The sequence below is a fragment of the Gekko japonicus genome, unplaced genomic scaffold (assembly GCF_001447785.1).
Source record: "Gekko japonicus isolate JY-2015 unplaced genomic scaffold, Gekko_japonicus_V1.1 scaffold3606, whole genome shotgun sequence".
In the NCBI taxonomy this organism is placed as follows: Eukaryota; Metazoa; Chordata; class Lepidosauria; order Squamata; family Gekkonidae; genus Gekko; species Gekko japonicus.
In genome coordinates this window covers 24,641-39,711 of record NW_015162068.1, presented here as the reverse complement: position 1 = coordinate 39,711, position 15,071 = coordinate 24,641, and the positions used below count along the sequence as shown (strand labels likewise).

General features: G+C 42.0%; 1 protein-coding gene across 1 annotated transcript; it reads right to left on the bottom strand.

Moving 5' to 3' along the window:
* Window positions 1-2,271: 2,271 nt before the first annotated feature.
* ZFAND1 (zinc finger, AN1-type domain 1) lies at window positions 2,272-11,521 on the bottom strand. Its single transcript, XM_015405628.1, has 8 exons — window positions 11,466-11,521; window positions 8,995-9,037; window positions 8,098-8,137; window positions 7,065-7,192; window positions 6,883-6,974; window positions 5,790-5,911; window positions 4,336-4,491; window positions 2,272-4,248 (listed from the first exon to the last, which is right to left on the bottom strand). The coding sequence occupies exons 1-8, from the start codon at window positions 11,518-11,520 to the stop codon at window positions 4,078-4,080; spliced, it is 807 nt and encodes a 268-aa protein (XP_015261114.1). The 5' UTR covers window position 11,521; the 3' UTR covers window positions 2,272-4,077.
* Between the last annotated feature and the right edge of the window lie 3,550 nt (window positions 11,522-15,071).

Below are 15,071 nucleotides of genomic sequence, written 5' to 3'. Positions count from 1 at the left end.
AGAGAGGGGCCTTTAAAACAAAATCCAATAAAAGACAGGTAAAGTAAGCTTAATTGCGTTTTAATCTTGCAGGACATTCTGTTACTGACCTAAAAGCTTTGACTCTCAGAGAAGGCAGCTTCAAGCAGGCCTGTAGCCAGGATTTTTTAATTTGGGGAGCCTTTAAATAAGTAAGGGGCACCCCCCCCCCCCAAGGGAGCGCCTGGCCTGGATGGGAAGCCTTGGCAGTAAGTCGGGCCAGGCCCCGAGATGCCCCACTGCAGCTACAGGCCTGGCTTCAAGAGACTCCTAACACAAAATTGCTGAATTCAAATTCATTAGCAAGACTGTTGATACTGAGTAAACTGATTGGGCTTTTTAGATTTTGTTGTACATCAACCCCTCTCTGCATTTTCACACACCTACCTTTACTGTTGTGGACCATCAAAATATCAACCTAATGGATGTACACTCCAGGGCATCTGATGAACTCGAATTCACAAAAGCTTAGGCTGGGATAAATTTTGTCAGTCTTTAAGATGCCCCTGAACTAATTTCATTTTGTTGCCATAGCCTAATGCAGCTACCCCTCTGGAATTTTCATCATGTTAATTATACAGGTAGCCAAAGTTCCTGGTCATGGGGTTATCCTACTTTAATGGACTTCTTTCACACCAATTCCTTAAATAAAATAAATTCAGGTGGGTACCATGCTGGTCTGAAGCAACAGAACAAAATTTAATTCTGGGTATAAGGTATCTGATGAAATGTACATGCACATGAAAGCTTATACCTAGAATTAAACTTTTGTTGATCTTAAAGGAGCCACTGGACTCAAACTTTGTTCTTTTAAAAATGGTTGCACAATTCTATTTAAACACACTATTTACATTACATTTAAATCCCCAGCCTTTGTGAGCAAGCAGGCACCTTTGGAATTCTGACACTGGATGGTGTGCACGAATAAAAAATGGCTGCTACAAAAGGCAGCGCCAGCCACAAAATCTCAGGGAGTGGGGTCATGCATAACACTAATAGTAACCAACATTTCAGACAGAAGTTCCATTTAACAGGATGCCGTTTAAAATGACCACATTGTTTAAAAAAAAATTTCTTGCATACATGCAGCTTATCTGAAGTCATACAGTGCTGACTTGTGTTAAGGTGGCAGCTGCTGCCAAAGCAAAATTTTAAAAATCTGCATCCAATCATCTCCAATGGCCAATCAGAAGCCCTGCAAGGCCAAAGTCTCACCTGGTTCCCTGAAAACACTTGGTGGGCACCATGGCACCCTTGGGCACCACATTAGGGAACTCTGGTTTAAATCCTTGTGAACTAATCTGAGCTGAAAGTGAAAGACAGACTTTAAAAATATTAGAGAGGTTCAATTCCTCTGCTGCAACATCAAAAATTAGACTTGGATTAGACATTTACCCCATAGCAAGGATCATTCAAGCTAACTCCCGAAGGACTCAATGATTTTGTCCATACTGTGAAATTTACATGAGATTAACATATAAAGCCCTAAGTGCTTGCTTACTGATTATTCTTCCCTACACAGGACTGAGTTGTTCCAGTATTCATGGGGATGAGTCATGTGTTTGTCTTGAATGCCATGCTTCCATTTTAAAATGCTTCAGTACCGTATCTTTTTATTAGGTTGATCTAAGTTTCAATGCCAAAAATACAAAATGTAAACACAGAGACCCATCAATCTTTTCTATGCAAGCCAAAATTACAACTTACTACTTTGGTTCAAACCAAAGATACCTGGTGCCCTTTGATATCAAAGGACTCAATAGTTCTAGCAACATGTGGTTATACTGTGCCTTGTACTGAAATAAAATTCTGCATGTTCCAGAAGTGTGCAACTGAAAGAACTGACAGAGATATTGTAAAATACAAAGCTTTCCTAAATGTATAATTTGTACCCCCCATGACTTTCTGGTATGTAGAAATCAACTTTGAGTTATCACTTTTGATATGGAATAGGAGTTATTTGTGGGGCTGCGGTTGCTCAATCAGAAGGTCGGTAGTTCAGCAATTCGAGACCCAACTGCCGCATGACAGAGTGAGCTCCTGTCTCTGGTCCCAGCTCCTGCCAACCTAGCAGTTCAAAAGCAAGACATTGCAAGTAGATAAACAGATACCACTTCAGTGGGAAGGTAACAGTGTTCTATGCACCTTGGTGTTTAGTCATGCCGGCCACATAACCACGGAAACGTCTTTGGACAGCGCTGGGTCTTCGGCTTGGAAACGGAGATGAGCACCGCATCCCTAGAGTCAGATTTGACTGGCTTTCGACCAAGGGAAACCTTTACCTTTACTAGGAGTTATTTGCCTTCTAATTAGAGTAACAATTTTAAGAAATTCTGCTGCAGCACTTCTCAAACTCATTCCTGTAATGAAACGGGCAAAGCTGCAGCAGTCTTAGTGCTGCAGCAACAGTTAAAGTTGGTTATACTTCTGCTGTACATTTAATTGGGTCATGCTTTGGCCATCTTTTCAATTTAGCACTCACCTGATTAAAAGGTAATATGGTTGTACTGCTTCCTCACTGTGTCATGGCTTTGGCTTACTGTGTTTTTAACACCATCAAATACATAAAGGCTACATTTGTCTATCAATTGCTAGTAGCTATGATAGCAAAATTGAACCTCCACAGTCAAAAGCACTATGCCACTGAATGCCTGCTGCTGGGTGATAACAACAGGCTTAATGGGCTCCTGCTTTGTGGAGTTCCCCAAATCATTTGGCTGCCAGTTATGTGGAATAGGATGCTGGACAAGACAAACTTTTTAGTCTGATGCAGGAGAATGGTCTTTTAGTTCTTGCATCATGAGTGTAGAACAGATTCCAAACACGCTATTAATCTGCTGATAAATGTAACTCCAAATGCTGCTCTGATATAAAATATCACTACTGTAACCATGAACCACACATTGGTTCAAAACCCCCGTGTCCCCAAAAGCTTGTCTTAGTGTCTATGGTCAGCAAATTTATGTTAATCAGCTTTCCTTCTGCAGGGAATTCCGTAAAACCAGGGCCACAGAAAATTCCCTGCTGTATACTGTAACAGACATCACATATTGCATTGATGGAAAGTTCAGCAGGGTTTCATCTACCAATCGTGGGCTGGGCATATCTTGCATGCACTTGCAGTGCATAAAAAGTGTTTACAACTTCCATTCTTCCAATTAGCTCTGAGAAGCAGCTAGCTTTGAAGTAAGAGGATAGAATGAAAGAACTGCACATGCTGTCTCTCAAATTGCATCTTGTGATGCAGTAAAGTGCTCCAGAGGCTGTGCACATGGTGCTATGCCTAGTGATTGGGAGAACAACACAGGAGCAGTAGATGTGAGGTGGTGAAGATAAGTGTCTTTGTATCACCACATATTTCCTTGTTTGAAAATTTACTCAGAAACTAAGAAGATGTAATCAATCACCAAGATCTGCGTTAAGAAAATGCCAAGGTCTTCTGCAACAGGGACAAAAGAAATCTTGGTGACAAGGAAGTGTAACCTTTTCACAAACCAACATGTGCCTGCACATTCCACCATCGCCCATTCTAGAAGTTTCTCTAAGTGCCAGCTTCTCTGTAGAGTTGACAAGAATCCAAGTAATGTTTCTACCCTCCTTTGGCTGCTGCTTCTATAGCTCATCAGAAACTAGCTTCTGAATTTTCGGTGATTTGCGTGTGCTAATGAGGCAGCACAGATCACAGGTGGGATTTTCAGAGCATGTCATGACAACTTGGATGACGTTATCTGGCGAAGGGAGCTTTGACTCTTGAAAGCTTATACTCTTCTACTGCAGACCAACACAGCTGCCCTCTGAAACTATCCTGATACCAAATCAGACTCAATACTTTTCAATGGAGACCACACTTTAGCGCGAGAAGCATCAGGGGACAAACATGTGTAAGTCATTCAGCCCCTTGTCCTACTGTAGAATGGAGTAAGCTATATTCTAATATGTCTATTTCTAAAACTGATTCCTGTGAATAAACCACCTCCCCTTATGCCACACAGCTTTAAACAGACTAAGAACCTTGTTTTGTACTGAATCTGATTATTACGTATCAAGAGGTTCCTGCAATTATTCTACATATAAATTTGTATCTTCTAAAAACCGAGCTTCGTTATCAAGATATTCCAAGATAACATTTCCACCATTATAGAGGGGGCATTCTTTGTTGCTTATCCAAGATGCCAAGGTGTGGTCCAAAGGTAAAGCTTCTCCAGATGCTGGGTGGCAGAGTCTTAATTTCTGAAAATTTAAAAAGAAATCCTGGCATTACTGCACTATAAATTAAATAAGAACATGGGATAAAGGAAGATCCTTCAGTTCAGTTACCTTGCTGGTGCTTTTGTTGTTGTCGTTTTTAAGGTTTGCCAAGGAAGCTGCTGAATCAATTACTTTGCCAATGCTCCATTTACTACAAAAGAACACGGGCTTGCTTTTCTCCTTGTTTCCTTTTGGTAAAAATACTTGGAAGTAGATTCTCTCACTCTACAATGGAAAACCCCAGATATGTAGATTAAAATATGAGTTTCTAGTTATACAGGCATGACACAAGACTCACTATCAGAGTGTATCTGGCAGCTGGCTGTTCTATCTGTACAGTTAGAACTTTACACCTTCAGCTTTGAAATAGAGAGGCTTCGTTACAAAAGAAATGTTTGAAAATATTATAACTATGGAGATGTGGTTTCAGTACTCTCCCTTGCATATGGTGTCAATGATTTCCTTAAAGTTTCTCCTTTCTTTCTCCTCCTCCTTTATCTAGACACTTGTGCCCTCCCGACAGCAACTCTAGGCTGGATGCAGCTAGCAAAGGTGCATCCCTCTGGCACAAGGAGCCTTCCCCTGTATCAAAATGCCTGTGAAGTTCCTCCACTATCGGAACAGATCGGACCCAATCCCATTTTCTTTCATTTCAGCTCCAGTTTCAAGCTACTGTTTAAAAAAACACTTTCTGAAGAGACAGGAGCACTGCAATTTTAACACAGATTTGGATGGACAGAAACAATTGTCCTGCAAAGTGTCACAACAGGCAATTTTATATTTGAGAACTCATCTTTTCCCCCTAAGTTCTGAAGGAAGACAGTTCACATGCTACATTAGAGACATTCAGTGACCCGTCAACATTCCTGCCAGCTCATTCCTCCATTCACTTGTAAAGCGGTAAGGATGATAAGCAAGCCTAAAGTTCCAAGACAACTGCAATGATCTGAAGTAACAAGGAATAATTTGCATGCTGCATTTCAGTCTCTAGGCACATTATTATGCTCACAGTGCAGCTCAGAAAGCTGAAGACTCATTCAGCAACTAAATTGAGATAAACTAAGAACAAACATGTAGGACCTTCTGTGGAGGATCTTGCAATCCTAATTGTGGGAATCTAGGCTAATCTCATGCTTTGCCACAGATGTGGAATCCTGTTCTGAGTGGAGTTATTCATCAGTTAAGATGGAGTTCCTACTAGAAGGCTGTGTTTGGTTTGAATCCTCCTCATCTGCTAAACCCACTTTGCAACAGAGGACAGAAAAACCAACATTACAAAAGATAATTAAGAAAAATCTATATATAAAGGTGTCTCTTTAAAATGCTAATGGAAAACAATATTCCTACTGATCAGCAATAGTAATGAGGTGGAATTAAGACTGTATTAGGTTGCAGGAAATGAGCTACCACAGTGATTAAAGCAATTCCACACAAGCTAATCATGCACACCCCTTTGTTGAATTAAAAATGGAAGGGGGAAAATCACAGATGTCGTTGGAATGAAGCAATCATGACTTACTTACCAGTGGCAAGGACTTATCCCCACACGCATGCATTTTTAGTTTCATTAGGGCCACTTTTGCTGCTGTTTCAGCATTCTTGGCTCCTTTGCATCTTTTCATCCCTGTGGTTTCTTTCTTGGAATCTAAGATAACCCGTTTTAACAAGAATTACATTTCCCCCTTATTTTGCTACACAAGAGAATGATACGGCAGTGTAACTTCTTAAAAGTGCTTAGTAAATGGCATACTGGGAAAACACAAAGCTTCCATTAGCTTGCATACATAGAACGGAACTTTTTATTTGACCTCTGATCGCTGTGTGCCTGTCATTGTTCTGTATACTCAAGACAGACTGCACAGCACCAAATCTAAAATGACAGATGTTTGCGACAGCCCAGACGCATGAGAAAAGTCACCTTTTTTCTAAAGGACTTTTCATTACAATGGCTTCTTATTCCTATAAAGGCACAATTGTTAGTCAATTGTTAGTCAATTGTTATGTGGAATACAGAAGTCTCTGAACTGTGTTTTCCTACCATTGAAACTGTAACATTTTGTCACTTGGAAAATACAGTTTGTGACATTATTTGTTCTTTTCCCCTTGGCCAAATTAATCATAATAGACTCAAAAGTACATCAAGTGTATGGAGCCTATGTGGTATAGCGGTTAGAGTGTTGAACTAGATCTGGGAGATCCACATTTGAACCCCCACTCTGCTTAGGCCAGTTGCACACTCTAATCTACTTCACATGGTTGTTGTGAGAAGGGGAAAATGATGTAAGCCACTTTGGGTCCCCTCAGGGAAAGAAACTGGCATACAAATGAAGTAAATAAAAATACAAAATTGTAACCCAGCTAGCAGAGAAACATGCATCTGATGTGATATGGCACTATCTGAGAGTGGTTATGGGGAAATGGAAGTTAGAAATGCAGCCTTCTCTTCAAGTCACTGTCAAAACAAGCAGCTTAAGATACGTCTCATGCCTCCATCTGTGGAAGGCAGGGCTGTTAGGCAAACTAATAAATCCAAAGCTGGGGATTGTACAAATAAATAATGTTGATGCTCCTTTGGATTAGTATTCTGTAGAAAACAGTACTTTTTACTATACTTGCCTACAATATTTTTAACAAGTTGTTGGGTGACAGCCATGCGAGGCTTAGGGGTTTCCAGTTTCTCACATTCATGGTCTGACTGATGACGGTGCCTGTGAACAATAATAGTTGAAGAAACATTCACTAGTAGCCAACCAACAGGCTAATGCAAGAACAGAGTAACAATTAATTCTTTTGCTCACCTTAAGCAAAACTGCTTTTCACAAAATGAGCATAGTACTGGTACAAGTTCTTTCCCATCACAACCTCTGTACGAGCACAAGAAAGATTTGTGATGATCTGGTTTCACTTCCTCACTTTTCAGATTTACCTAAATCAATTTTTTAAAAATGTCGTATAAGAGTATGTTGTTCAGAAATGACTTTACAAATATGCACCACAGTTTGACTAAAATCTACAGTTTCTGAAATAGTGGTTCAATCCTGGCATTTTCTTCAATGATACATCCACCCAATTTATAGACCTTTCTGAATAAAAAATACCCCCAAGAATACTTCCATATGTGACTTGTTCCCAAGAATTACTTCCCATGTGTGACTTTACTCATGTGAGATATGTAAAGTAATATATCCTCTAACAGTAATGTTAGCAAAACTAAAACAGAAAAGAAGCATTACTTATGAATACTGAAGCCAGAATACATTTTGATAGTCTCAGGCAGAATAGTAATATATAGGTAAAGCAAAGGATACTTGTAAAAACCTTAAGACAAACAGTTTAAAGTAAATTAAATAAACCTACATAAAACAACAGAAAGCAGAGTGGGACATTTAAATCCATTTTCCCACTACAAAGTAACAGTGAAGCACCATATTTCAAGACATGGCTCATGCATGCAAAGCTGCTCCTTTTAAAATGCACACAATTCCCCTTTACAAGATTGTGTGAAGAAAGCTCAGTGAAGAAGGCAGCTGGCTGCACAGTTCCACCATCAATGGGAAGATTATTTGGGCCACTATGATGACAGAATTGACTTCAGGCTGCTTCCCTAAACGGCCATATTAATGCTGAGTGTTCTCCACAGGATCCCAATACATGGGCCAGTTTACAGTGGGGTGGCGGCGGTGGTTTATACATGAGATAAGTGGGTGTGCTTTCAAGCAAAGTTTGTAAAGTATTATGTACAAAGTTACCCCAGATGGAGTAAAAGGAACTAAATTTCCCACAAACCAAAGATGTTATATGCTACAATTAAGTTAAGAATGACACACTCACCTCAGAGCAACCATGAGCTGACCGGCTTCTGTGCTGAAGACTTAAGAGTTACATTACAATTAAAGTATCATGTAACATGAAAGAACATGAGAACATACCTATCTAGAATATCCTGCTCTTCCTCCAAAAACCTCAGAGCACCGACTATCCTTTACAAATGTCATCCTCAGAAAAACACTACAATATCGGGCTTATCCAGAGCCACATTCAGCTTCACTGAAGAATGAGGATCTGAAGAATGTCTTCCTGATCTGAGTGCAACACTCTGATCTGGATCACCAAACCTGTTGAGCCTTTGGTCACATTTGGAATTTTAAGGGAGGCTAGCGGGATCAGCCACAAAATGACTGTTATGGCAGGTAGGCTGAAACACAAAATGGTTGCTGTGGAGAAGGCAGCCACAAAATGTTGGGCAGCTGTTTCCAAATGGGTGCTCCTTGTAGACTCACGGCACCTCCTAGGTCTTCTGAAGGACTTTTTATTCCAATCAAGTAGAGGAAAGCCATGGCTTGCTCTTTGCTTTGGGGGAGAAGTAAGTCGGTACCACAAAACACTGATGGACACCATGGTGTCATGTTGGGAACTGATGGTCTAACCACTACATCACACCAAAACTACTGGGAGAGACTTGGTACTTTCAAAATGAAGTTGTGCTGATTGGTATACCCCACTCCACGAAAAATGCTTATTTGCAACAAATATTTTCCTGTCCCAAAGCTTGCATTTCTCTGTTGGTTGCTTCTGTCTTGCCTCCAACACTCCCTCAGCCACCTCTCATCTCTGAACTCACTGGTTTTAAATTCCTCAGGGCTGTGACAAAGTTTTGAGTTATATTACTATTAAGCTCCAAGAAAACTGACCACAGTTCATAAATAATATTATTTAATTTCTTCATACCAGAAAACTCGGGAGCAGCCATCACACACAAAAGGTAGAAAATCTGAAATGAAAACGATGACAATTTTTAGCTGTATCAGTGTACATTTCAAGAGGCCAAATCACAGCACTTACAAAACCTAGATCTTTCAGTGAAGCCTTATTTACTAAATCTACAATGAAGCAAGACAATCAACCCATGCTGCCAACTCTTACTGGTGTAATTTGCCAAATGCTTCTTTTATCTTTGTAAACACATTTCTTCAATTGCAACAAAAACCTCAGCTTTCAGCCATCATCTGGTTCTCACAGAAATCCCCTCTCTCCTCTCAAAGAAGGTGCTGATTCTTACCCACTTTCATGATTTTTGAACAATACAATGTGCACCTTTACTGCACGGTTAGTCCCACTGATTCAGTGAATCTTACAAGAAAACGAGTTTGCACAGCATATGCAAAGATGGGCTGAGTGAAATTATTATAGGAGCCAAGAGGGGGTTATGTGGGGTGTTAATGCATTCTTTAAGTTTTAGATCTGAATCTGTAAGCTGCCTTCATTTGTGGAAAAACTGGGGTATAAATATCTCAATAAGTAAGTTTATGGAACACACCCTGAATGTAATGCTAGCAAAGATGTTCCAATACGGTTATCTCTGATACTGAATACTGTGCCTTATTACCCTTGCAAGATTTCTGCCACTTTCCTTCCTAAAGGACACTCCCAGGTTCTGTCCATGATGTTCCAGGAAGTCTACCTATGAGCAGAGTTTCAAAGCACACAACAGATTACTGGGGGAAAGTGAGTGTGGAGGTACTTTCCATCAGCACATGTTCCATTGTATAAGCAGAAACTGTGCCCTTAATGAGTAAGACTTAAGATTGTGAAAATGGCAACACAAAAAGCTCCATTTTGCAAAGTCAACCTTTATAAAAAATAACCATAGTTAAAACCAAAGAACCCTACTCCTGCAATAGTAATAGCAATCCATCAAATGGATTTAACATCAGCATCCAGCACTGATTATTGTTCGAGCTGGTCTCTCCCTGCCAACATTCATGAATACATAACACAGGGAAAGGTAAGAGATTTGACATTTAAGAGAACATGGAACAATGAATTAACTATGAATAGCTAACAGAAATGTAGACCATTACTCCAGATTAGATTTCCTTTGAGTCTCCTGACAGTTCGGAGTTCTGACCTTAAGCATAGGGTCTTGTGTATTGTTTAGCCCAAAGGGAAACACGTTATAACTGCAGCATACAGATTTAGCTTTGTTATAAGCTTGCCAAAATTAGCTCCTTTTGGTATGAGAGTTAAGTAGTACAACTGTGAGCAGTGCAATTTGGCAGCAGTTACATGATTACATCAAGTATTTGATGCCAGAGGACTAGCTGTATTAGTCTATTGCAGCCTAGCTTTCTTAGACTACAGCCCACTGCTTCACATGCAAGTATCTGAGTAGCAGAAACTGATGCCTAAGTAACCCTTGGACCTCTCAGCAGTGGTACATAGAAAGTGGAAGAGAGCTTCTGTGTCCATCTGCCTAGGTTGTGCCCGGCATCAGAAACAGTTTCTATTTATTTATTTATTACTTTCAATTTATATCCCGCCTTGCCAGTGCAGCACTATCGATCAACCCTGTGCTTATGCTGCCCTTGTCTTAGGTGCATGTGGTTCTTCCCAGTTCCTCACAACAAGCCTGTAAGGAAGGTTATCCCAAAAACAGGTGAATGACAAATTAAATCTGAGTCGCCCCAATCCTAGTCTGACTTCTGTTCACCAAGAACTTCACGGTCTAAGTCATAAAAGTAATTATAAAATAGAGCGCCTGTATGTATGCACATACAGTGTGTCTTTCACTCGCTCGTCTACTATAGCGTACTCTACTCTGCCTTAAAGAATGACTGTAAAGCGAACCATCTCATTTTAATCTTATTACTGAGCAAACACTATTTCCTCCTACAAACGTGACCAAGCAGCCGTGAGTTCTGACGCTTCTCTCGCCTTTCCATGTTAGTCACAGGATGATTGCCTACAGTTACAACGGAAACCTGGACAAACTAGAGACTAGAGAAACCAGGCAATGGCTAGCAGGCAAAATTCACGCCCGCTTCCCGAGAAGCCACGCCCTTAAATGCGTATAGCCTCCTCCTGTTTAGGAATCAGTCATTTAAGAGCAGTTAAGAAGGTTTCTATTTGAACGCCAACCTACACGCAGGGCAAGTGCCTCAAATCAGACAGAACGCCGCTCTATTCCCCAATCTCTACGGCACCGCGTCTTACGCCTTCAGCGCTGACAACCCCGCATTCAAAAGAGAACCGGAAGGTCAATGGGTACCGAAGCACCATAAGCACTTGGGAACTGCCGAGAGGCACCACCCCTTTTCTCAAGCGTCTCGCCCTTCCACTTCTGCGTAACACGTTTTTGCCGGTTGCCCTGCTCTTTCTTTCGCAGAGGGTCTACAGTCCATGCCTCCGGACCCTCTTACCCAGCTGCTGGCAGTGTTCTACCTCGCAGTGCTGCCCAATCTCCAATTCCGCCATGTTTGCATAATGCGCATGTGCGTGCCACTGTTTCAACTCTTCCTGTTCGGGTATGCCGGGACACTGGGAGACTGCATACAGAATAGAGTTGCCCCACGGACTGCAGCTCTGCGTCATCTCAAGAGGCGGGGCTTGGGTGTCAGAATTTCACAAAAGTCCTTGCGAAGGCGTGGGCTCTGCTGGCTAGTCTCCTTCTGCTTAGCTTTCCTTCTGTATGCTATAAATGCCTGATCTTAGACGTTTTTACTCTCATTGAGTTAGCAGGCCTTTCTTCTGGGTCAGGGGTCCCCACTGTGGTGCCCGCTAAGTGCTTTTAGAAAGTGGGTGAGGCCAGGTGATGCTTTTGACCAGTGAATAGGGTTGCCAACCTCCAGGTGGTGGTTGGACATCTCGCACTATGATAACAGATCCCCAGGCAACAGCGATCAAAATGCAATAATAATAATAATAATAATAATATGGTTTGATGGCCATGGTCTCCCCAACCTTGGAAGCAGGAGGGAGAGCCGTTTTCAGTGTATTCTGACACGAAAGTGGGCAAGAGGGCAGTGGGCAGGGGAGGGGGTTACAGTGAACCAAGCCAGGTTGTCTACCATCAGCCACTGAGAGAAAAGTTACTTCCACGGAGAAGCGAAGCAGGAGAAGTGTCTTTGTCAAGGGAGAGCGAGATGTGTGCCAGTGATTCTGACAGGCAACAGTGGGTGAATTGGGAGTGGGCAGGGAATAGGGGTGGCTGGCAGCCCAATGACTGTCGGAACCACACTGCCCAGCCAGTGGGAGAGCTGGAAATGGCCAATATTAATAATAATAATAATAATAATATACTTTATTGTCATTGTACACAGTACAACGAAATTAAAGGTGCAATCATTTCAGTGATCTACAGCCATACACATATACACTCACACAACCATTCACATCCATCCCATAACTCCCTTAAGGTTTACATTGCAACCTAAACCACCAATGTCACCCAAATTCCAACTTCATGCAGCATTTAAAGCAATAATAGCTCTCGAATAAAAACTGTTTTTTAATCTGTTTGTCCTTGTTTTAATTGTCCTATATCTTCTACCCGAAGGCAGCAGTTCAAACAAGGAGTGTTCAGGGTGTGACAAATCCTGCAGAATGTTCTTTGCTTTTTTCAAGCATCGAGAACTCTATGGCATTATACCCCCTTGAAATCTTTCCCCTCCCTGAACCCTCCCCAAATCTCCAAATACTTCCCAACCTGGCCTGGCAACCCTACCACTTGAGGTTTCCGATTGCTACTGGAAATTTGATTGACTGTGCGGATTTTAAAAAAAACATTGCCTTGGCAGCAGCTGCCATTACAACACAAGGATCTTGACTATGTGAAGATAAGCCACAACAGCCTTTTTGTGGCTGGCTTTGCCTCCTGCAGCAGCCATTTTGTGGCTGTACCCAAGTGCCCACAGGCTCAAAAGGGCTGGGGACACCTGTTTTAGGTAAATGTGCTTGGGACTGCAGCCCTAAAAATGTATAACATGGGCTAAAGCAGGTGGGAAAGGTCATACTCCCATCAAAACAAAACCACTACAGGTCTCCTAACAGTGTGAGACATATGTGTGCTACAGTAGGCCAAGTTCACAGTTTGAATTCCACCGCTGCTGTGAACTCAGTAGGCAGCTTTGAGAGGTAATTTGTTTAAATACACTAACTCCCTTTGTCTGTAGGCAAATTCCCCATTCAAGAAACATCAAATCGTTTAGTGAAAGCCCTTAATGCTCACCAGGTCAGGCCAACCCCAGCTTTCCTTCACCTCCGTGGAGCAGGTGGTATGCCAGAAAAAACCCAGGAGACATCACCTTGGGGTCTGCACAGAGTATCGTTTAGAAACAGCTGTCTTCATTTTAAGAGGAGGGAGGGTCTGGATTGTCTATATTTTGTGACCCCAACAACTATGGGCTTCACAAGGTATGTAAGAGGGTTAGGGTCAGTGTTCCCTCTAAACTGAGTTAGTGTGAGCTAGCTCACAGTTTTTTAGCCTCCAGCTCACACATTTTTGTCTTAGCTCAGGAAGGATGGCTCCAGAGCAAACTGATTTATGCAGTATCCAAATTCCTCACTCACAACTTTAATGCCAGCGGCTCACAAAGTAGAATTTTTGCTCACAAGACTCCGCAGCTTAGAGGGAACATTGGTTAGGGTTGCCAGCTCCAGGAACCTGGGGAGGGAGGAGCTTGAGATGGGGAGGGGAGGGAGCTCTGCAGGGTACAGTGTCACAGAGTTCATTCTCCAAAGCAGCCATTTTCTCCAGGGGAGCTGATTTCTGTAGTCTGGAGGTTAGTTGCAATTCCAGGAGACCCCCAGGTCATAAGAACATAAGAGAAGCCAATGGTGGATCAGGCCAATGGTCCATCAAGTCCAACACTGTTACACAGTGGCCAAAAATACCACATGCTATCCGGAGGTCCAGCAGTGGGGGCAAGACACTAGAAGCCCTCCCACTGTTGCCCCCCCCCAAGCACCCCCAAGCGCCAAAAATACAGAGTATCACTTGCCCCAGAGTTCCTATCTATACCTTGCGGCCAATAGCCACTGATGGATGTCTGCTCCATATGTTTATCTAATTCCCTCTTGAAGCTGTCCACGATTGTAGCTGCCACCACCTCCTGTGAAGAAGTACTTCTTTTATCTGTTCTAACCCGACCGCTCAGCAATTTCATGGAGTGCCCACGAGTTCTTGTATTGTGAGAAAGGGAGAAAAGTACCTTTCTCTACCTGCTCTATCCCATGCATAATCTTATAAACCTCAATCATGTCTCCCCTCAGTCGTCGTTTCTCCAAGCTAAAGAGCCCCAAGCACTTTAACCTTTCTTCATAGGGAAAGTGTTCTACCCGTCCCCTTTTATCATCCTAGTTGCCTTTTTCTGCACTTTTCCCAATGCTATAATATCCTTTTTGAGGTGTGGTGACCAGAACTGTACACAGTACTCCAAATGAGGTTGCACCATTGATTTATACATGGGCACTGTGATACTGGCTGATTTGTTTTCAATTCCCTTCCCACTAATCCCCAGCATAGCATTGGCCTTTTTTATTGCAGTCGCACACTGTCTTGACATGTTCAGTGACATGTTCAGTCTCTGCCAGTTCTGACCCCATAAACGTGTATTTATAGTGAGGATTTTTGGCTCCAGTGTGCATCACTTTGCACTTGGCCACATTGAACCCTATTTGCCATGTTGATGCCCACTTGCCCATCCTTGACAAATCCCTTTAGAGTGCCTCACAATCCTCACTTTTTTTCACCACCCTGAACAACTTCGTATCATCCGCAAATTTAGCCACTTCACTGCTTACTCCCAACTCCAAATCATTAATAAACAAGTTAAAAAGCATCGGATCCAGTACTGATCCCTGTGGTACCCCACTGCTTACCACCCTCCACTGAGAAAATTGCCCATTTATACTCACTATCTGTTTCCTATTAATTAGCCATTTTGATCCACAAAAAGACTTGTCCTTTTATCACGTGACTATTGAGCTTACTTAGGAGACTTTAATGAGGAATTTTATCAAAAGCT

Excerpts from the sequence above, each read along its gene's own strand:
- ZFAND1 (XM_015405628.1), bottom strand. The coding sequence starts at position 11,520 with ATGGCGGAATTGGAGATTGGGCAGCACTGCGAGGTAGAACACTGCCAG. Across the intron at positions 7,193-8,097 it reads CAGCTCATGGTTGCTCTGAG|GTAAATCTGAAAAGTGAGGA; the intron begins GTGAGTGTGTCA and ends AAATTGATTTAG. Across the intron at positions 4,249-4,335 it reads ACAACAAAAGCACCAGCAAG|AAATTAAGACTCTGCCACCC; the intron begins GTAACTGAACTG and ends TTAAATTTTCAG.